This window comes from Mauremys reevesii, linkage group 15 (assembly GCF_016161935.1).
Source record: "Mauremys reevesii isolate NIE-2019 linkage group 15, ASM1616193v1, whole genome shotgun sequence".
NCBI classification, from domain to species: domain Eukaryota; kingdom Metazoa; phylum Chordata; order Testudines; family Geoemydidae; genus Mauremys; species Mauremys reevesii.
Genome location: NC_052637.1, coordinates 31593069 through 31614979, shown reverse-complemented (window position 1 = coordinate 31614979; position 21911 = coordinate 31593069). Strand labels below are relative to the sequence as shown.

Sequence of the window (21911 nt, the reverse complement as noted above, 5' to 3'; positions counted from 1 at the left end):
CTGTGGGGTGGGGGTGGGCATCAACAGTCCTGGTGGAGTGGGCGGGGGGCCAGGGGTCTGGAGTAGATGAGGAGTCAGAAGAAGGGAATGTCGCCTGTTCAAATTTCTCTGCGTGGTTGATGCCCTTCTGTTCCTTCTGCACAGCTGAGAGCTGAGAACCCTGTGAGTTCGGAGGTGGTGGAAGTGGTGCTGACAGCCGAGGCTATGAATCCACTAGCCAACCCCGAGATAGTGGGGCTCCCTGGGGTGGTGGCAGTTGACACCCTCCAGACTCTGGTGTTCAGGGTGGAAGTGGACACTGCCATGGAAGTCACTGTGAGGTGAGAGTCCCATGGAGTCCAAGAAGGGAGAATTCCTCCCACAGACTAATGATATCTATTTAATGTGGTCTGATCCCAGAGCGGATCACCAAGGAACTTCCTAGAGAGACCGGCCTTCATGGGCAGCACTCCTTGTATCATCTGGTGACATCCTGTACCAGTGCCTCTTTATGTGTGATCTCTGACAGGAGTCCTTTCTCCCGCAAAGCTGGGTGATGGCTGTAAAAGGGTGTTCTAAGAGGTGGCGGGTTGGAACTGGTATCTCCCATCAGGAAGGAGGAACCAAAGTGGGACATGTGGAGATTATCCAAGGGGTGAAAATAGAATTGTAAAACTTGGCTGGGTTTGAGATCCACCCCCAGTGGGCTCAAGTTACCAGAGGCTCCGGTGAGAAATGTTCGCAGGTGATGTGGCATTGGAGGGCCTTGGCCAGCTATGTCAGTAAATGCCAAAATGTTGCCTAGAGAGCGCTCCGCTTTCCGCAAAGCCCACGTCACAAACTAGGCAGAGACTGAGCTGGAAAAGATGCTCTGACAGTGGGACATAGGAATTGCCAAGTTGGATCAGATGTGAGGCCCGTCTCGCCCAGTCTCCTGTCTTCAGAAAAAGGTGCAAAAAACCCAACCCCACTAGAGCAGATGTGAGATCATCTGTTTCCTCCCCCAATGTTGGATTTCTTTCTGATCCTTTCTAGTTAGAGACTGGCTTTAGCCTTGAAACATGAGCTTTAATGTCCCTTCCAAAATGTACATTTGCATTTGTTGTTCTAACGCTGGGTATTCATGACATTCACACAACTGCCCAGCCTCTGACCCAGACCCCTGTCTGTGAGGTGGAGCTGTTTCTCTTTGCAGGTGGGGCTTTGGGGATGGCAGCCCGGATGTGGAGAGCCTGCTGTCTCCCCCCTACGATTCTCAGCTGTCACGTCCAGATCCACAGGGAGAGAGGGTCCAGGTGCTGGCCAGAGTGACCCACACATACGCTCAACCAGGTAAGAAAGGGGCTGATGGTGAGGGATCACCTGGGCTCAGAAGGGCTCTTAGTCCATGTGTTGGAGAGGGACAGAGAATGGGAAAGGAAGGCAGAAGGATGATGGGAGAGAGACACTGTCACAATTATTGTTCAAATGAGTATAGAGGAACAGCCTGAGCACAATGAGAATGACACATTGTCTCTCTAGGTACAAGAGTCCTAGAAACCCCGGTTCCTTCCCACAATGCCTTTCTTCTCTGCTTCCACAGGTGACTACTCAGTGACCGCAGAGGCCATCAACAAATACGATCAAGTGGAGCAGGTGGCTAAAGTCCGTGCGGTCTGCCCCATAGTTTCCATGACCATTCTGGTGACTCCAGTCTCCCCACTGGTGAACGAAGTGACCGAGTTCAAGGCATTACCCCGCCCTTCCCTCTACGGCATTGTTTACTCCTGGAACTTCAATGATGGCTCTCCCACGCAGGAGGGAGTGAATTCGCTGGTGCACCATTGCTTTGAGAAGAGCGGGGTTTACAACGTGACGCTGCGGGCCAACAACAACCTCAGTGAGGTGCCATCTGACGTGGCTGTGATGGTCAGTGAAGGTGTCACTGGTCTCCATGTGGTGGCCAGTGGACCTACTGAGCTGGGTGCAGCCACAGTTGTCAATGCCGCGTTGGCCTCTGGCACAGATGTCCTGTGGACTTTTAACATGGGGGATGGGTTCATCTACAGCAACCTGAATCTAAGCTTCGTCTCTCACACCTTCGCCAAAGAAGGCAACTACACGGTGACGGTGATGGCTCACAATGCCGCCACCTCTACCCGTGTCTCCACCATTGCAGAGGTTTACCGGCTTCAGATCACCAACATCCTAGCACCCATCTGTCTCTCCAGTGGGGAACAGACTCCCTTCCAAGCAGTGGTAACGGGGCCGAGCAAAGGAGTTCAGTTCTGCTGGGATTTCCAAGATGGCAACCCCCCTTCTGTTGGGGACGGGGACCCCATGGTCTTTCACAGCTACCCAGTGGCAGGGAGCTACGAGCTGAACCTGACTGTACGTGGCACAGTAAGCACCACCTCCCGCCAACTGGCCATCTGCGTAGAGGATCGGATCCGCTCGGTTAAGCTGACGGCACCAACGCTGGCTTTAGCTTTAGGGGAACCCACGTGCTTCCAGGCTGAGGTAGTTCCAGTGCCAGACCCCCAGCACCGATATCAGTACCACTGGGATTTTGGTGTTGGTGAGGACCCAGTGACCTCAGGGTCTCCAGAAATCACATTCACCTACCTGGAGGGAGGATCGTACCGGGTGACGGTCACTGTGTGGAACACGGTGAGCCGGCAAAATGCCTCAGCAGATATCCTGGCTCAGAGGGTGATTGGCACCATCTCCATTCTCCACAGCGGTGAAACGGAGAGCTTTCTGGCCCTGGGCACCTCCTATCTCTTTACGGCTGAGGTCCCCTGGGACAGTGCAGCCACCTTCCTGTGGAACTTTGGAGACCATTCTCCCTCGCAGGTAGGTCAGAGCGCCTCCCACACCTACCACACAGCTGGAGACATCACGGTCACCGTGACCGGAGAGAACCAGGTCAGCCGTAGAAACGCCTCGCTTGACATTAGGGTCCTGGCCCCAGTGCGGCTGCTGGCTCTGAGCACTGAGCGGCCTGTCTGTGAAGTCAGGCAGGAGGTCACCTTCCACGCCTCTCTGGCAGCAGGAGACCAGGTGCGCTACCTGTGGGCTATTGGAGAGCCACATAGCTTTCACCAGGGGGCCGCCACTTTCTCCCACGCCTTCCTGGCCGCTGGCGTCTTCGTGGTTTTTGTCACAGCTGAGAATGCAGTGAGCACAGAGAAGGCGAACGTCACTATTGAGGTGCAGGAGCGAGCCCTGGGGGTTCAGATCCACAGCGGGAACGTGGTGCAGGGCAGGTACCTGGCATCTGCTGAGCCCTTTATGCTGACTGCCGAGGTTACCCAGGGCTCCAACCTCACCTTCCGCTGGGTGATTTCTGAAGGGCTGCGCCGAGTGTTCACTGCAACAGGACAGTCGCTCACATACTGTTACAATGCGAGTGGGGAGCTGCTGGTGGAGGTGAGAGCGGGGAACGTGCTGGGAGAGGCTTCTGCTGGCCTTGCCCTGCAGGTGGTGGAGAGAGCCTGCGGTGTGACGGTCCGAGCAGCCAGCGACAGCGTGGCTGTGGGAAAGCCAGTGAACCTGTCTGTCTCTGTGGCCTCTGGGACTGATTTGCTCTATTTCTGGCACATCGAGGAACATGCCCAGCCCCTGCTCACCAACTCCTCCTCTCTGTCCTATGCTTACTCCACCCTGGGCTCCAAGCTGGTGTTCGTCGCCGTCTCCAACGTCCTCGGTTCCAGCAACGGCTCCACAGAGCTGAGAGTCCAGGAGCCCGTTTCCAGGGTGAGCTTCACGGTGGAAGGAAGCTCTCCCCCCTTCTTCTTGATGTCAGACACCTCCAGGCAGCTCTGGGGCTCGGTGGCTGCAGGCTCTGATGTCGCATGGGAGTGGCAGCTGCGGAGGAAGGAGAAGCAGCAGCTCTTCCATGGACAGAACGTCTCCTGCGAATTCAGTGCGGCTGGAGTCTACCAGGTGGGCCTCCGAGCCTGGAACGATGTCAGCGACGACACAGTCCAGCATCCGGTGGCCGTCCAAGACCCCGTGGCCGGGCTGGCAGTGGAAGTGGACAGGCAGGACGTGTGCACCGATGACAGGGTAGTCTTCACGCTCCACACCCAGAGGGGCACGAATGTGAGCTTTGCTCTCACCATCCCCTCTTTGGGGCTCAGCCTGGATGTCCGTGGAGGAACGTATCACTTCTCTTTCCCAGCGGCGGGTTCTCATCAGGTGCTGGCGTCGGCCTCCAACAACGTCAGCACGCAGCTAGCCTCTGTTGTGGTGCAGGTGCTGGAGAAGGTTCGGGGGCTGCACCTCCCCAATTGCTGCCCAGCCGTCGTGGAGTCCAACAAGGAGCTGGCGCTCACGGCCCAGATACGAGCCGGGGAGAATGTCACCTTCTTCTGGATCTTTCACCTCCCTGGGCACCCTGCCTATGAAGCAGCAGGCCAGGAGGTTGGCTACGTGCCACCCGGAGCAGGTAACCTGACCATTCACGTAGAGGCCAGTAACCCGTTCTGTGCCACATCTCTGACGGTGACCGTGGCTCTGCAGGTGCCCATAGAGGCAGCCACCTTGTCCAGCAATGGGACAGGGGCTTTCCTCAATCAGACGGTGGCATTTGACGTGGCGGTCATGGGTGGCAGCGATCTCCGCTCCGAGTGGAAGTTTGGGGACTCGGAGGCGACCTTTGCCGGCAGCGGGGACGAGAGGATGTTTCACCGTTATGGCCGTGCTGGGGATTTCTTAGTGGAGGTGAAGATCTACAATGAGGTCAGCTTTGTCCTGGTGCAGACGACGGTCACCGTGCGGGAGCTGGGGTGTGACAGCCCCATGGTGATGCTGGTGGAGCCGCCCTCCTCTGTACCCAGATCCCGCACCAGCTACTTCGAGGCCAGCATAGACCTGAAGGGCTGCACGGCCTACAAGGCTCTGTATCTCTGGGAGGTGTTCAGCAGTCCCAGCTGCGAGCAGCTGGCCGAGGCCGACCAGGTGCCTCTGCAGCACGCGGACCTGCTCACCCCGTCACTCACGCTCCCCAAGCTTTCACTGGACATTGGCACCCACTGCCTGCGCTTCACTGCCTCTCTCCAGCACACCCCTCTGGCCCGGACACTTTCCCTGCTCATCACCGTCATCCCCAGCAAGTTGGTTCCCGTCATCCGAGGTGGGTCGTGGAGGAGCTGGTCTGCCCAACTGGACCTGGTTCTGGATGGCAGCGGGTCGTACGACCCCGACGTGGGGACGGCTGCAGACCCCTCCCTGGAATATCACTGGGGCTGTGAGGTAACAAAGGGAACCCAGCAGGAGTTCCTGTCCCACTCACCCCGGCTCGCCTGTGGGAGGGGCTGGGGCTCTGAGTGCCCTGGGGCAGAGGGGGTTGGATCAGAGTCTAGGGGAGGGCAGGTGCCGTCTTTGGAGGATGCTGTGTAATTCCAGACCCCCCCACCTCGATCCCATGGCCGCCCCCACTGATCACTCAATCTGCACCCTGCTATCCAGGGTCTGTCCTCCCTCTGGGACAGGGACAGATAGCCAAGGAGTGACGTAACCAGATCTCTCTGTGTGTCTCCCACTCAGAATGTGTCCTCGCCTCGGTGTGCCCCACCTCGCCTGCAGGGCGGTGCCAGCGTCACCATTCCCCGCACTGTGCTCTGCAGAGGCACTGCCTATCGCTTCATTCTCACGGTGAAGAAGCCGGGGAAGGAACCAGTCTCCATGGCCCAGATGGTGAGCACTGAGTGGGGAGGGGAGCCCCAGGAGGGGGGTCAGTCTGGGGAAGGAGGCTGAGGGACCAGACCCTCAGTCTCACTGGGCACAGAGCCAGCCCAGACTAGGAGGCAGTTGCTGCCTTCTCAGCAGGAACATGTGGGCCATGACCCCTCGCTAAGCCTTGGGGCAGCACAAGGAATGGGGTTACAGTCTGGAAGCGTGTGGATTGGTCCATGTGCCTTCAGTGCCGGGCAGATTCCAGCCAGGATCTGTGTGGTTGTGCTACGGCCCTGGGGCCTATTGCCTGACCCCAGCCCCAGTGCATGGGCCTTGTGTCTCCTTCTTTGGGTGCCAGGCACCCTCACCTGTCGCCAAGGGCTCACTTCCTGTGTGCCAGGGGCTTGTCCCCTCTATTACATTGGGACTGCTCCATTTCCACAAGGGTGTACATCAGGGGAGGGCTGTTTTCCTGTGTGGTTTGAATCTGATCCTGCCGTCTGCCTGCAGGTTTGGATCGAACCCGGCCAGATCCTGCCCGTGACCATCGAGTGCCGTTCTTGCAGCGCCCTGTCGAGCTATGAAATCAGCAGGAGTGTCCACGTCACTCTGGCCGGTCAGTGCCAGAGCTGTGACAACAGGACCATGGTGAGACTTGCTTTGCTGATGCATGAAAAGTTCAGTACGGCGCCACTTGTATTTTGCTCACACACCCAGCTCCTGCCGCTTGGGAGGAGGTTTGGTGGTTTGACTTCAGCGCGCATCCCAGTGGAGAGGTCCCCGCTCTCCAAACGCTCCTCTCCTGCCACCCCCACTCCTAGCCCCACCAATACCCACAGCCTCACAGTGCTGCTTTGAGCTTACACTTACGAGTAACCCTGCGCTGACTGGAATAGCCAGCTGGGATCCTGAGGGTGGGATCTCAGCTGATCTGTGGAGCTTGAGGGAACGTGGACTCTGATTTGCTGTATTCTGTGGGCCCTGGCCCATGAGGAAAGGGGGTGTTCCTGGGGAAGGGGTGCCGGGAAGATGACTCAGAGAGGGTAAATCTTACAGCAGAAGGAATGGGTTGAGTGACTAGAGCAGGAGACTGGAAGGCAGGACTGCTGGGTTTTAGTCCTGACTCTCTGGGTGACCTTGGTCAAGTCATTTAACCTCTCTGTGCTTCAGTTTCCCCATCTGTAATTTTAGGGATAATGTTGCTTACCTCTGCCAGCAGGGTGCTGTGAGACTCGGTGCATTGGGATTTGTCAGCTCTGTGAAAGGCTCGGATGACGGGCACTACAGAAGAACCAGCCTGATTCTCTGGGCACCCCTCTTGGGCTGCTCTCTCACCACGTCCCTCTCTTTGACCCTTGCAGTACAAGTGGACGGCTCAGAGTTCAGACGGACAAAATTTGACCCTGGACCATGTGACCACCTCCACAGGGGACTCGAACCGGGACCTGGTGATCAGACAAGGGGTCCTGCGGGATGGGGTGAATTACTCTTTCACACTGTCAGCCTCCCAGCCTGGAGGGGAGCTGCAGGGGGGATCCAGCATCACTCTGACCCCCAACAACCCACCCAGCGGAGGGATCTGCAGCCTGACACCCGAACACAACCTCTACCTCCTGGAGACCCTGATCTCATACCAGTGCACAGGTAACTCTGCCGGGGCATCCTTTGGGCAGCTGTCCCCCACACACGCACAGGACAGAAGTTGATCGTTTGGACACCAAAGAGTACACAGTGCCATCGAAAAGGGAGATCCCAGCCCAGGGCAATGTACATGGGAGGGTGAGAGGGATATTCAGTCCCTGTCCCCCAGCCCCGGTACAAAGCCCCCCGGGGTGGGAGTACATGGACATGCTGACGATGCACCTGGCCTGCCTAACTATGTGACTATGGCAAGATGTGGATCTGGGTTCTGTGCATACAATAATAGAGAGTCTGGTTTACAAGGGCAACGATAGGGAGGTGACAGTCTCTGGGGCTGGCTGCCAGCCTTCTGCCCTCACCCGTTTAAGCCAGGTGATTTTGACATGCTCTCAATGCTCCGTATTGCAACATACGTTAGCAATAGCTGCAGAGCCAGACGCGGCACTGGGAACACCAGGGAGGCCTGAGGCTGAGAGTCCTGCCAAGAGAGGAGGGAGGAATCAGTTGGGCTGCGGGCCGGGTGATTTGGCAGGTTGCACATGCAACCATGCCCTGAAGATGCTCAAGAGGCAGTGACTGGGTGAGTGCCCGTGTTCTGGACTCCCACCTAAGTCACACTCGCTCTCCCTCCGGCCATGTCTCCGTTCCCTGCTCTCTCAGGCTGGGTGGATGAAGACAGCAGCCCGGTGCAGCTGATTTACACCCTGATTGCTGAATGGCGTTCCCCGGACGGCAGGCACTGCCAGCACTTCTGCCTCTACCGAGGGATCAAATCTTCCTTCAGCACCTTCCTCCCTGCGGCCACAGGCGGCAGCCACACCACTGTCAGCGTCCTGGTGGAGCTGGAAGACTCACAGGGAGCAAAGACCCTGGCCCTGAATCGGTGAGCATGGGCAGATCCAGGATGGGCGTGCACGAGGAGATGAGCCTGGCCGGTGTTCGGCACATGCGTGCGTCCTGGAAGCTGAACAATAAGAGAGGCAACCAATGGTGTCTTTGGACTATGCTTCGAATTCGAATGTGGCTCCAGTGGTGGGTCCAAAGCTCCCACTGTCCCCGGCTGCTGGGAGGAATGAGGCTTAGACCTGGCTGGGATAACTTTAATTCCTTCCTTCCTTCCAGGACCTTGACTCTTGCCATGCCGGTGCTCCCGGCAGGCTTCCCGACCGTCACCAGCTGGCTGAAGAACAAGAGCCAATCAGAACTGTGGGGTGTGGTCCAGCAGGGCAACCCCCAGGAGGTGATCCCATACTCCCTGGCCCTCATCACGGTGCTGAATCAGGTAAGGGCTCAGCTGCGGTAGCCCCTTCTTCCCTGACACGTGCGCGCACACACCCTACATCCTTGACCTTCGCATGTGCGTACAAACACACGCGTGTGAACGTGCCTGCACGCGCCCACCCCCTCTCCCAGCAGAAGTGCCTCGCTCACGAGCGCTCATGTATGTATGTGTGTGTGTGTGTGCACCAGAACTCGGGCAGCCAGGGCAATGAGGAGGAGCTGAGGGACCGGATCTCCATCCGCAGCAACGTCACCGCAGCCCTGGCTTCCCTCAATATCTCCAGCGTGAAGGAGGTGGCCCAGCTGAGCGCGGCGCTGCAGCAGTGTGTGGTAGGACCTGGCTCTTGCCTCGTTTCCCCTGGCCTGTCACTCCCGTGGTGGCAGACAGGCTCCTTCCTTTGAAGAAAGCCCCATCTCGTCATTCCGAAGAGCCCTCCCTTTCCTCGCGGTCTGCCTCCATTGTCCCATGCACCAGACTGAAAACCTGCCCTTAGGGTGGGTGTGAATAGCCCCTTTGATCCCCCCCATGCCCTGTGCTCGCAAATCCCCCAGGCTGTGGGGCTCTTTGGTGTGGGGACGGGGCCTCCTCTGGGACAGTTGCCTAAGGAATGGGCCGAGAGGGAATCTGGGAGCCCAGTGCCCCCCAAACGCCTCCCACTGGGGTGAAAGAGCAGGGGGCAGGAGAAGTGGGACAAGAGAGTATGCGGTGATGGCTCCTGCTGCCTGGGTCAGTGGAGAGAGGCCTAGGAGACAGAGACGTGAGCACGTCCTGTGGGTGCCCTGGTGCAGGGGCGGGGCTGGGTAGGGCTATAGGGACAGGGAGCGGCACTCTCTCTCAATGCCGCCCCGGATTAGATGGAAGACGGGAGGAGTGGAGTGGGGAGGTTGGCAGGTCTCGGCTGGCTGTGGCGATGATGGAGAGTGGGAGTCAAGGGAGAGCAAAGTCTGCGGGATACAGCCGTGATGCGGGGAGAGTGAGGTGGGAAAGGCTGAGGCAGGTAGGACAGATCTGCTGGAGTGTGACCCGGGGGCCCCCCTTTCCCATCCTCAGGCATTCCCAGCAGAGCTCAGCCTCGAAAGCCAGGCCAGGACCTTGGCAGCAGCCCAGAGAATGATCGAAGTCATCAGCTCGGAGACAGAGGAGGGTCACGAGACACCCACCTCTGCCGGCAACAGCATCCTGGGGATTCTGGGTAAGCAATGAGCCACCCCAGTGTGATAGGGTGGGACTGGGGTGTGGGAGGCAGCAGGGCCGTATCCCTGGGAGCTGCAATCCATGACTCTGCCCTCTTGCCACCGACTCCCCCAGTGTCTTGGGCAGCTCTCTGACTCAGCAGCCAGTAGCAGCCCAACTCTAAGTGCCCCAGTCCGGCTCGGTGAGCTTGGGTGCTGCAGAGAACACAGAAACCTTCTGCTCCCCGGATTGTCACTCTCAGCAGCCTTGCCAGGCCTGAGGTGAAGTCTGACACTAAGGGGCTCGGTGCTCCTGGTGGGGCTGTTGCCCAAATGAAGGGAGATGTGAGGACAGGAATGGGGGAAGCAGCAGGACTCTAACCCAGGGGTGTGAAATCTTTCCCAGGGAGCACGTTATCAGCACTGGACACAGCTCCCCACCTGCCTCTGTCTGGGGCCTCTGGTCTCAGCACGGCCTTGACCGCCTTCAACCTCACCCGGGCCCTGATGAAGTCCCTGATGAGGTCCCGGGTCCTGAATGAGGAGACCTTGTTGCTGTCTGTCTCGGAGATCCACACGCAGGGCAAGAGGGCTAACTCCCCCAACCTGCTGTGCCTGGCGCCCTCTGAGCGGTGTCTCTTCTCCGTGCCCAGCGCGGTGGCCGGGCAGCTGGCGGGGAGCCAGGAGGTGGTGCAGGTGCTCATGGACATCTCCGTCAACCCCTTCCCATTCAACTACTACGCCAACTCCTCCATCTCCACCCGCCTGGCGCTGCTGGAGTTCACCACTCCCGGAGGGGCACCCATCCCAGTCTCCAACCTGTCCGGGGAGAGGGCTATCGGTCTGAGGCTGCCGACGGGGCAGCAGGAGCAGCAGAGCTCCCCTCCGACACTCATCCTCCTCCCTCCTGGGGAATCGGTCAACTTCACAGTGAGGGTCTTGGCAGGGAGCCATGCCGAGGGGGTGCACATCCGCGTTGGCGTCACCGTGCAGGAGGGTGAGTCGTTAGCAGGAGACGGAGCTGCTCATGGTCTGAGATGGGCAGAGCTTTGCCCAGCTTGTGGGAGACGGTTTGATGCGGATTAGCACTGGGGTTTCCTCACCCTCTTGTGTAGAGAGACCATGACCCTCAGCTGTGGTGTGAGGGATAACAGGGATCCGAGGGATCGCCAGAGACGCTCCATGAGCTGCCCTTTAGGACTCATAGATCCCGTTTGTAGGCCAGCCACTAGGGGGCGACATAGCCACAAACCCTGGAACAAGCCTGATTCCATCAGCAGAGGGCAGGGGTACCCCTGTTCACGTACGCGCACGCCCTCTGGTGCATGCCGGAGTGCAAATGGAGGCTACAAGTGACATGGGTTTGGTGACTCGCAGTCAGCTCAGTTCACTGCTTTCTCCGCACCACAAACCCCCGATTCTCATCCGGGTGAAGGAAGTGACCCTTCCGGATCAGATCCCCTTCCTTGCTGCTGTGCCCTTCCGAAGCACAGATTCCCCATGCCCAGGTAAAGAAGTGCCAGACCTGGCTGAATGTTGCAAACTGGAAGTGACTGCCCATCTCCTTACAGGTTTTGACCCTAGCCAGGAGAGAGAGCCCTCGATCCATTTCTACGGGCACTACGCTCCGGTTCCCAATGAGTTCCACTACGCCTGGAAGGAAGAAATGATCTTTGACAGCCTGCAAGGAGGCAGCAGCAGGGAGGTCACCATCTTGCTTTCATCTCCGTGAGTGTCCATTCGCCCACTGTGCTGGGATTTGCAGGTTCCTTCCTGCAGCATTGCTCCCTGGGGGTTGAGGGCTCCACTTGCCTTATGGGTGGGAGGGGGAATAATGGGTGTCAGTGAGGAACAGCTGACTCCTGCAGTGCCTCGCCAACACAGCATCAAGGGGATGAGCACAGGGGGTGCAGTGACCCAGGCAAGGGCAGCAAAGAAAATCCATTCCCTGTGCGAAAAGAGACTGCTTCACTGGAGATCTTTCCTCTCCAGGAAGGATTAGCAGGGTATTTGGGAGCTAGGGGAGAGGGGAAGATCTGTAGTTCTTAACCACTCCAGGGCAACATCCTAAGTGCACACAGCTGTGATGTCGCTTTGCTGGGGTTGCACGGTGCGCCCCTTTTCACTGGCTTTGTGGAGCTTGAGGACGGACGGGGTTTAAGGGGCCCTGTGCAAAGTCAGGTGTGGGGTTGGGGAGAAGGCAGATGCCCAAGTGTGGTACATTTGGTGTGTGGTCAGGGTGCCTGGCATTACTGCAGGGAGACATCAGCAGGGCTTGGAAGAGATCAGAGTGCAGCCATTGGGCAGGGCTGGGGGAGCCTGGCAGCTGGATCTAGGGTGACCAGATGTCCCGATTTTATAGGGACAGTCCCAATTTTGGGGTCTTTTTCTTATATAGGCTCCTATTACCCCCCACCCCTTGTCCTGATTTTTCACATTTGCTATCTGGTCACCCTAGCTGGATCGGGGGCTTTTCACTTGGGGTTTGGAGATGCAGGATGGGAGTCAGAAGGTTGGATCCCTGTGTTAACGTTTGCTAGCCAGGCCAGCAGGCTGGGGAGCTCACAGGCACAGCAGGCAGGGAAAGCGTGATCATAGCATGGGGTTGGTGTGAGACCCCCTGCAGCCCCACACATGGAGTATGGTGGGGCCAGCCCTGCTTGAGAGACTTGCCTGATCGTAGCCCAGTGTCCTGGCCGAACCCCGCCATGGAGATCTTCGTTGTGCCACCTTCCTCCTGCTGTTTGCGTTAGATACGCTGCCCTTCACTTCCTGTCCTAAACTGTGTATCTGTCATGCTAAACAGTGGCTGCACCCCACCCCAGCGGGGGCTGCACTTCAGTGGTGTGTAAAGTCTGTAAGGGAGGCGCTGGCATCCTTTGTGTTGAGTGGTGCTACTGAACCGTAAGCTCATCCCTGTGCTGTCCCCTCTCCCTTCCAGCCTCAGCTTCAACGGGACGCTCCGAGACTATCACGTCAACATCACCAACCGCTTCGCCAAGACGCCCGTCAGCGCCGCCGTCACGGTCTTTGCCAGCCTCTGCCAGTACTTCCACTTCCCCAGCATGCAGTGGAGCACAGAGGGCCTGAGGCCAACGGCCGCCACCAGCCGGAAGGAGATTGTGTGCCTGACAGAACATCTCACTGTCTTCGGAGCCAGTCTCTTCGTGCCCCCTCACAGCATCCTCTTCCTGCCCCCGGTAAGCCGGGCCTGGCCGTCTGGGCGTGCAAGGAGGAGATGGTTGGTTACTGTCCCTGTCAGCGTAGTGGGGACAGCTGGCATCTTGGCCAACACCGAGGGACCTCCAGAGCTAAAGCTGCACTGCTGCAGCTTGAGCTGATGAGCCAGGCTGGGGCTGTCACAGCTCCTATCCTCTGTGGCTATGGTGGGGCGCATGTAACACACGTGGACCAGCGATTGCATTAGCAGCAGCCTGAGACCCTCTGCCTGCAGAACGCCCTTCCAAGGCAGTGGGGGCTCCCTGTGCGAAGAGCCAGCAGCAGGAGTCGGGCTGTAGAGGCAGGAAGCCTGGTCTCCACACTGCACTCAATGATCAATTGAGCCTTATTGAGCGTGCTGTCCCGTAACTGTCTGCTCACTCCCAGCGCGGAAGGACCCGGCTCGCCTGGGTCTAGAACTGGTGTGTGTAGCGGGGTGAAATTCTCCCCTGTGCAGGGGGGACTAGACACCACCTGAGCCCACGTATGCCCTGATGTGAAGGCTTCAGGGAGACTTAAATGGTGCATAACAAGTCTTAGGCTGTGATGCCCACACCCTGGTGAATTTCCACACCAAAGAGAGGGAGCGGGGAGATGATGAAGGGAAAGCAAGACCCCTTGACCAGTGGCTGGATCCTGGCTAGGTCTGCCATTTTCACACCCCAGGACTGAAGATAAAGACCAGTTCTATTGCCACCAGGTTCAGGTTCAAAGTCAGTTTGGTCTGTTGGGGAATAACGAGTCTCCTATTTGATCACATCACCTGCAGAGAGGTGCATTACCAGATCTGTCTGGGCGCCTGATCTGGGGTAGTGTTTTAGGGTCAGAGTTCCCCACTGCCCCATTGAATCATAGAATATCAGGGTTGGAAGAGACCTCAGGAGGTCATCTAGTCCAACCCCCTGCTCAAAGCAGGACAAATCCTTAGACAGATTTTTGCCCCAAATTGTTAAATGGCCCCCTCAAGCATTGAACTCACAACCCTGGGTTTAGCAGGCCAATGCTCAAACCACTGAGCTATCCCTCCCCCCAGGAGCTTCTGTTTCCAAGTAGAACGAGCCGCTCTCTTGTGGTCAAAGGTAGGAACTTGGAGGAAATACTCCCTCCTGGTCCTTTGGGGTTGTTTTCCTTTTAGTGCTCCCAGCATACCAGATCTCCCTCTAACAGGGAGGGAGGATCCGCAGCTGCTCCATTCATTAATTAATCGGAAGACATTCAGGTGCCCAGATGCCAGGATGATGGGCACGTCGGAATTGCTGTAATGACAACGAGGGTAGCACTGACGCTTCCTGCCCCTTGTGTCTCCGCGGGTGGATGGGTGGGTAGCGCCCGATGGAGCCCCCTCCGCCTGCTTCTACCCTCGCCTGTGTTGGGGTTTCAGAGCAAGCGCGCCAGGCAGGCTCCGCTGGTGGTGATTACCTGCTGCGTGCTCTTCGCCATCTACCTGGGGATGGTGCTGATCGCCCACAAGCTGGACGACATTGACATCACCCGGGTGGGCATCGTCCCTCGCTGCGGCCAGCCCGGACGGTACAAGTACTGGGTAATGGTGAAGACTGGCTGGAAAAGAGGATCAGGTAGAGTGACGGGCGAGAGCTGGCAGCCCATTCCGCTCCCATCAAGGGCCAGGTTGCAGGGGGTTGGGAGGAGCTACATGAACCCCTGGGGCAGGAGACCCTGACCTAGAAAGCATCTGGAGAGCAGGGGTTGCTCTGCATGCTCCATCGTTCCAGCCCAGTGGCATCGGTCTCTTGATGGAGCTGTGTGTGTGAAAAGCCCAGAACAGAATGGACCTGCAGCATGAATTCCTCCCTCGCCCCAGGAGCGGTGGGCTGTCTCTGGAGCCAGGGCAGGGTTCATTGGTGGAGCGGAGTATGGTGCCCGTAGGGGGATAGAAAGGAAAAGGGATGCCCAGGGTAGAATGAATTTGGAAACGATACATTTCCCCAATGCCGGTTCGAGTTTGCTCCTCTTTCAGGCAGCTAGACCAACGCCCCTCTCCCATCCCGTCTTCAGCAACACTTCTGGAGGCATCCAATGGTTTGCACTTAAAGGCTGAAACATCTGTTGTGTCAGCTATTGGCAGCCGAGTTGGGTTGTGGGGGCACAAGCCTGGTGAATTCTGCTGGGGACAATAGACACAACGTCAGTGATCATGTTACACGTCTCTTCTAGGTACCACTGCCCACGTAGGGATCAGCTTATATGGGCTGAACAAAAGTGGCTCTCGCCACCTGGACAAGGGCTGGGCCTTCCAGAGAAACAGCCAGGATATTTTCCAGGTGGAGACCGATGCAAACCTGGGAGAGATCTGGAAGATCCGCATCTGGCATGACAACACTGGTATGACACACAGCGCACGGTTTATGTTTCTATAAGGAAAATCTAGATCATTGGATGTCAAGTTGCTTCTTGTGCGTCCGCTGCATCACAGCTCCAGCACACAGGTGTGACGCACTCGCTGCATGGGTGAGACGGGCTTGCTGCAGGAGCACCCTGAGTGCTGGCGTAGGACTTCAGGTCCAGCGCACACCCCGGCCATGGATTTCTCCGCATAAACTCTGTGCTGCTCTTGCTCAGGAGCTGGCGTGTTCTGGGGCCAATGGGACACGTAGCTGCTTTATGTGTCATTACCGTTTCATTAGTAGTGATTAACTCTGTTAATTTGCAGACTAGCCTTTATGTCCCAGGGCACCATTTTCCCCAAGTGTCTAGAGATTTGGGGTGCCCTTAAATGAGCCTGACGTTTGGAAGCGCTGAGCACCTGCCTTAAGGGGTCTCCAATGGGGTGCCCCAAATCTCAAGTCACTGCTAAAAGTCTTGGCCACCCCAACTATAAGGGGCCAGAGCCTCAGCTAGTGTCAATCAGTGTAGTTCTATTGACTTCAGGGGCGCTGTGCTGATTTCCACCAGCTGAGGGGCCGACCCAGTAAAGTTTCCTTTAAACTGAAGCCAGGCAATTCAGAGGTAAAGCTGAAATCCTATCCTTCATTTCTCTCTCTGCACCTATAATTTAATAGCGCCTCGTATAAAGAGGTGCCCCCGGTTCTCCGTTCTTTGCAAGCCATGTGCAGATCGGGGGAATTGTGAACAGTGATTAGCTTTAGCCTTGAGTTACCCCGATTTGGTGCCTCGGAGCTGACCCATAGCATCAGGACACGTTTTTGTGTTTAACTCCCTCACGCTTTCTCTTCCCGGGTTGTGGCCTGCACGATGCGCATCACGAGGAATCGTCTGGTACGTGCATTTCAGAGCTAAACGCTTCACTTTAATGACCCACACAGAAGGGTGAGAGATCAAAGGCAGCGGTGGTCTTACTAATTTATAAGCCAGCCCATCCCTCACCAGCAGTTCTACAGCCACAGCTTTGGCTCAGTCCCAATAAAAGACAGTTGCAAGCTAGAACGTTAATTACAACAACGTATCCATGTACTGTTACCGTCATTCTATATCTGCATGATAGTAGCATCCACAGTGCACTAGCTGCTGTCCCACACATATCGGGTGAGATGCAGTTGCTGCTCCAAAGAACTCGCAAACTAAGTTTCCAAGCACTTCTGAGCAAGAGGAACTCAATAGCTCACATAAAGTAGATTAGCCTCTGGACATCCATCCTGAGAACTAATCAGCTCCTTAGCTCCTGGATTCAAGCCCTTTGCAAAGCACATATTGTAACAAGATGGCCATGGACTCCTGCCTCAGGTGAGAATGGGATGGAGGCTAGAGTTCTCCCCTCCATCAGAGGCCGACTGAGCAGAGAAGTGAGCAGCAAGGATGTAAATCCATTAGGAACTGTCCTGGGGAGGCAGTCATTAGAAACGCAGGTGCGTCATTCTCTCCTCCTCTGTGTCCCCAGGGCTGGACCCTTCCTGGTACCTGCAGCATGTCATTGTCTGGGACAGACAGACAGACCATATGTATTTCTTCCTGGTGGACGACTGGCTGTCAGTGGAAAATGAGCAAAACGAAGGACTGGTTGAAAAGGAAGTCCTGGCTGCATGTGAGTGTTGTCCCCTGGGAGTATGTTCTAAAGACAATCCAAAGCTTCCCTTAGCATTATTACTGCAGGAGCACCAGGAGGGCCTGACCCAGCTCAGGAGCCACTGTGCTTGATGCTGCAGAAACACATAGTACGTGACAGTCCCTGGCCTAAAGATCTAACAATGTAAATAGATGAGGCAGACCCAGGGTGGGAGGGGAATTGGAGGCACACGGAGGGGAAATGACTTGTCCAGGGTTGCACAGCCGGTCAGCAGGGAATCTCCTGACTCCCAGTCCAAAGCTCTGTCCACTAGGCCACACGCTGAATGTGATCTTGGTGGACAATGGAGACGGGTGTGAGGACACTAGGAAGGGTGGCAGTGGGCAAGGTGTGAAGGTATCTTTGATAGCGCGAGTGCCGCTGGTGCCCATTTTAACTGGGAGGAGTTCTCTAAGTGGTGGTGGCGATGGAGACACCAGAGAAGACAAGAGGGAAAGAACTCATGGTGGTGATCAAGCGAGAAGGAAGGTGTTGGTGATAGCTAGAGGGAAATGCCCGGAGGAGGGGAAGGAGATTGGGGATAGAATCCCCAAGGAGGAAGAGAAGGGAATGCTGATCATTTGCATTATGCTGTTTCCAGGCCCACAGGAGCTGAGATGCTTCTCTCGAGTTTTCCCTGCCCAGCTGCGTCTTGGCTTTTCTGATTGGCACGTGTGGCTCTCCGTCTGGGGCCGCTCTCCCCACAGCCGCTTCACCCGGGTGCAGAGGATTACCTGCTGCGTGCTTGCTGTGTCCCTCTTCCTGGCCATGTGTGCGCTCTGGTATGGAGCCATCGGAGTTGAGGGCTACAGGTGGGTCCCCCTGCATCTCTGTCTCTTACAGGAGGGTTTCATGCAAGTAGACAGAGAAAGGGAGGGAGGGAGGGAAAGTAGTGAGGGAGGGAAGGAAAAGCCACTGGAGCTGGGATTTTCAAATGATTTCAAGGGAGTTACGCACCTAAATACCACTGGATCGCAATGAGATTTGGATGTCTTAACTCCCTTAAGTTCCTTTGAAAATCCCAGCTTGAATGGTGATATGGGTGCTGAGGGAAGTATCTGATACTTTAGACTCATGGAACTGTAGGGCTGGAAGGGCCCTCGAGAGGTCATCTAATCCAGCCCCCTGTGCTGAGGCAGGACCAAGTAAACCCAAACCATCCCTGACAGGTGTTTGTCCAACCTGTTCTTAGCCTCCAGTGATGGGGATTCCACAACCTCCCTTGGAAACTTATTCCAGAACGTAACTATTCAGAATTAGAAAGCTTTTTCTAATATCTAACCTAAACCTCCCTTGCTGCAGATTAAGCCCATTACTTCTTGTTCTACCTCCAGGGACATGGAGAACAATTGATCCCTGTTCTCTTTAGAACAGCCCTTCACATATTTCAAGATTATCAGGTCCCCTCAGTCTTCTTTTCTCACGACTAAGCATGCCCAGTTTTTTTTAACCTTTCCTCATAGATCCTCAGTCTTTGTGTGATGGCTCTGCTCCCAGAGGGTCTGTGCAAAATGTAGGCTCCTACGCAGTATGAATGTCCCAGTGTCCTGGAACCACTCCCTATTAACACAGGACTCTTCGAGTCACCACATTGTCCTCTGGCTTTGTTTCTCTCCCGTAGTGTTCCCTTGGGAAGCCAGGTTTCAGTGACAGCAGAGAGCGTTGCTGTGGGGATGGTCGTGGCTGTGGTGGTCTTCCCGATACAGCTTCTCTTCACCTTCATCTTCAGGAAAACTCGCAGTAAGGTACTGCAGTAGTTACCCTCCACGGACAACATCTAGTCAACCTCCTCCCCCCAGCTACATCACCCATTGAACCTGCTGCGACAACCCCACCAAGGTCCATCTGTTCCCACCCTAAGGGGCGGGAACTTTGGCATGATCAGCATGAAGGACCTTGCGTTGTTGTCACTGCCTCTGCAGTGCCCATTTTGTGCATAAATATTTACAATACCCGCCAGTGTCCAGGGTTGTCAGTCAGATCCCTTTTCACCAGCACAAAATCCATGTAATCATTTCAAGGGTGCTTTCTGAAATGTTGCCATCTTATTTTACAGACACGGTGAGAAGACAAGGCTAAAATATACAGCCAAAGATAGTGGAAAATTAGAGTTGGTCAAAAAATCGGGTGTGACTTTTGCAAAAATGTGTCTGTTTTTCATAGACATTCAAAATTTGATTAAAAAAAACCTTTGTAAAAATTAAGAATTTCAAAACTGGTGACCAGATTTACATATAAGCACCTAGGGCTGTTTTTAGAACAGGATTATAATATTATCATTAATAATAATAATTATTATTATTCTTATTTTGTACTGTATCTAAGAGCCTGTCTTGGACCAGGACTCGATTGTGCTAGACCCTGTCCAAACACAGAACAAAAAGACAGCCCCTGCCTCAAAGAACTTACAATCTGAGTATAATAATAGGAGAACTGGAAATTATGCAGAAGAAATTCTGCCATGAGCACACACAGCTACCAAGCTCTTCCACACGATCTGACTTCCAGAGGCTCAGTTAGGGAGTAATGACAGGACCTAGTGCTTATAAAGCACTTTTCATCACTAGCTCTCAAAGCACTTCACAAAGCAAGCCAGTATCATTCTCCAGATTTTACGGATGGGGAAACTGAGGCACGGGTAGAGGCAGGGACTTGCCCAAGGTCACCTAGCAGGTCAGTGGCAGAGTCAGAAATAGAACCAGGTCTCCCGTGTCCCAGTTCAGTGCACAGTCCACTAGACAGTTGTCTGTCTATTAGGGGAATTCTCTTGATGCCAAACTGAAATTGCAGTAGTAACGCTTAGGATCCGTTTGTCAGACCCCTACCTCTACTTGTGCACGTGCTGCTTTGTATGTGCTCACCGACACCTGGGCACACACTAGCCTCTGCATATGCAGGTGACAGATTCTAACACACGTCAGCGTCTTCCGGGAAGGGCAATGCGCCAGTGCAAAGGGACCGGGTTGGAACCTGGTTCTAGACGCGGCCTCGGTCACAGCCTCTGTTTCTGACAGGTGGTTGTGGAAGACCCCGACCCACCTGTGCAGGACTCTCAGACTGTGGAGATGGATGTGTGCCTGGAGCACGCTGACCTGAGCAGCTCCTCCTTCCTGTCTATCCCAGGGGGGATGGAGTCCATCATGGACAGGAGCTCTGTCAGTGGTGTAAGTGAAAGGCCATTCTCTGGGCATCTTTGGGGGACCTGTGAAGAAAAGGCCCTGGGAGGGGAGGGGCTACATGTCTGTCTCTGTCTCGCTGCCCTCCCAGGTGAGCGCTGTATTTCTAGACACACACCACTGCCCCTGGGCTTTGGGAAAGACAACTTCTCTGAAAACTGAGCTCCCAGCAAAGGGTGATTGAGCCAGGAGTCAGGACTCCCTGGTTTGCAGGTGGGGCGGGTTTGCTCGCTCTCTGGAGGCCAGCACCATTCATCCTACCTGCTGAGTAGAGCAGACTCCTAGACTCATAGACTTTAAGGTCAGAAGGGACCATTATGATCATCTAGTCTGACCTCCTGCACAAGGCAGGCCACAGAATCTCACTCACCCACTCCTGTAACAAACCCCTAACCTATGTCTGAGTTGTTGGCTCCTTAACTCTCCGTGCAGAGCCCTCATCCCTGACCCCTCTGCTTTCAGGGACCACCCTCACTGGTCTAGTAGGGGCAGACCCAGTGTCTCCAGCTACCAGAGGCAGGTCCCTCACAGAAGGGAGAGCCCCTCCCACTTCATCCTGAAGGCTTCTCTTAACCCTTTCGTTGCTGGACTAGAGTAAAATGGGGCGCAATCTCAGCAGCACCCTCTCTCTCTGTTATTGGGATCTTCTGTTTGGTTGGCTGCAAGGAAGGGTGTGTTCTCTAAAGGGCAATGGTCATTTATATAAAGGGCTTCATAGGGGGTTGGAAGCCAAAGGGAAACAGCCATCTTGCTCTAAAGCAGAATGGGTGCCAGGGGACACCCTCCAGGAGTCCTGATGACCATGTGGCTTCTGTCTCCCCTCATAGTTCATCTGCACCCCCCTTCATCCCTTTCTTTTCAGGAGTCGCCTGGGAGTAGGAGGCCAGGGTCCACCCAGGAGAATCTCACCAAAATGGGCAACACAAGGTACACCAAAGGGGGCTGGACAAGGGGATGTGGTCCCCTTAATTGAAAGAGATTCGTGTCCACTCTGAATCAGTTCTTTAGGGGGGAAATGGCTGCAGAGAGGCAGATGCAGGCAGGGGACTGATGGGGTGACCCTCTCCCTTCTTCCAAGATGGGGACGAGAGAACAGCCCTAGTAACGCTCCCATGCTGGCAAGAGAGAATCAGGTCTCAGCTGCTGGAGAAAATTAACCCATCATATTCTGAACCGAAGATTGTTGAAAAACCTGCATTCAGGCATTTGTAACTTAGCGCCCCACCAGCTCTGACTACATCCCATTCACGGAAGGATTCCCCAAGTCAGCTTTACATCGAGGGAGAGCTCAGCCTCTGTGCTTTAATGGATCTGCAGTTGGGCTGGCATCCGGCAGATACAGTAACCCTGGCTGTGCAGGCCCAGAGTGGCACTGGAATGGCACAGTCAGGCTCTTTATGAATGTGTGGGAGACGTAGGTTTGAGTCTCCGTTCCAGTGCCTGGCGCCCCACGCTGAGGGAGCTGAGATAGTGCCCTAGCAGAGCGATTGGCCCCTTGCATGGGAAGTGTCTTGGCCTGATAGCAGTAATCCAGCCAGCAGGGTGGTAGAGGGCTTGGCCAGAAGGATGGGGCTGCAATGCATAGCATCAAGGAGGGGCGCGGTGGGGAGTCTTCAAGGCAGATAAGATGCGGAGACTCCTCAGAGCTTTGGCAAGTCCTTGGAGATCTCTCTGTGGGCGGAGAGGGTCTATAAACCCTCTTCAGCTGATGTCTGGACTGAGGAATTTGCACAGGCCCATAAGATACAGGTGACAAATGC

The 21911-nt window shown here is 55.7% G+C and overlaps 1 protein-coding gene across 6 annotated transcripts in view; it reads left to right on the top strand.

Annotated features, from left to right (window-relative positions):
- The window catches only part of LOC120383211 (polycystin-1-like), a 47331-nt gene that overhangs the window by 9122 nt on the left and 16298 nt on the right, over window positions 1–21911 (top strand). For 5 of the 6 annotated variants that reach the window (XR_005588374.1, XM_039501012.1, XM_039501011.1 and 2 more), the window contains 20 exons: window positions 145–320; window positions 1175–1311; window positions 1562–5217; window positions 5512–5661; window positions 6151–6288; window positions 7002–7284; window positions 7942–8164; window positions 8404–8563; window positions 8752–8892; window positions 9614–9755; window positions 10142–10732; window positions 11307–11463; window positions 12677–12935; window positions 14336–14531; window positions 15130–15297; window positions 16811–16954; window positions 17577–17787; window positions 18597–18720; window positions 19990–20139; window positions 21014–21078. Coding sequence is in view for 5 of the 6 variants with exons in the window: in XM_039501012.1 (XP_039356946.1) it covers window positions 145–320; window positions 1175–1311; window positions 1562–5217; window positions 5512–5661; window positions 6151–6288; window positions 7002–7284; window positions 7942–8164; window positions 8404–8563; window positions 8752–8892; window positions 9614–9755; window positions 10142–10732; window positions 11307–11463; window positions 12677–12935; window positions 14336–14531; window positions 15130–15297; window positions 16811–16954; window positions 17577–17787; window positions 18597–18720; window positions 19990–20139; window positions 21014–21078 (7271 nt within the window). In the remaining variant the exon portion in view is untranslated. Of the gene's footprint in view, window positions 1–144; window positions 321–922; window positions 930–1174; window positions 1312–1561; window positions 5218–5511; window positions 5662–6150; window positions 6289–7001; window positions 7285–7941; window positions 8165–8403; window positions 8564–8751; window positions 8893–9613; window positions 9756–10141; window positions 10733–11306; window positions 11464–12676; window positions 12936–14335; window positions 14532–15129; window positions 15298–16810; window positions 16955–17576; window positions 17788–18596; window positions 18721–19989; window positions 20140–21013; window positions 21079–21911 lie in introns of those variants that run through there. The other variant, XM_039501015.1, reaches the window with a different exon arrangement.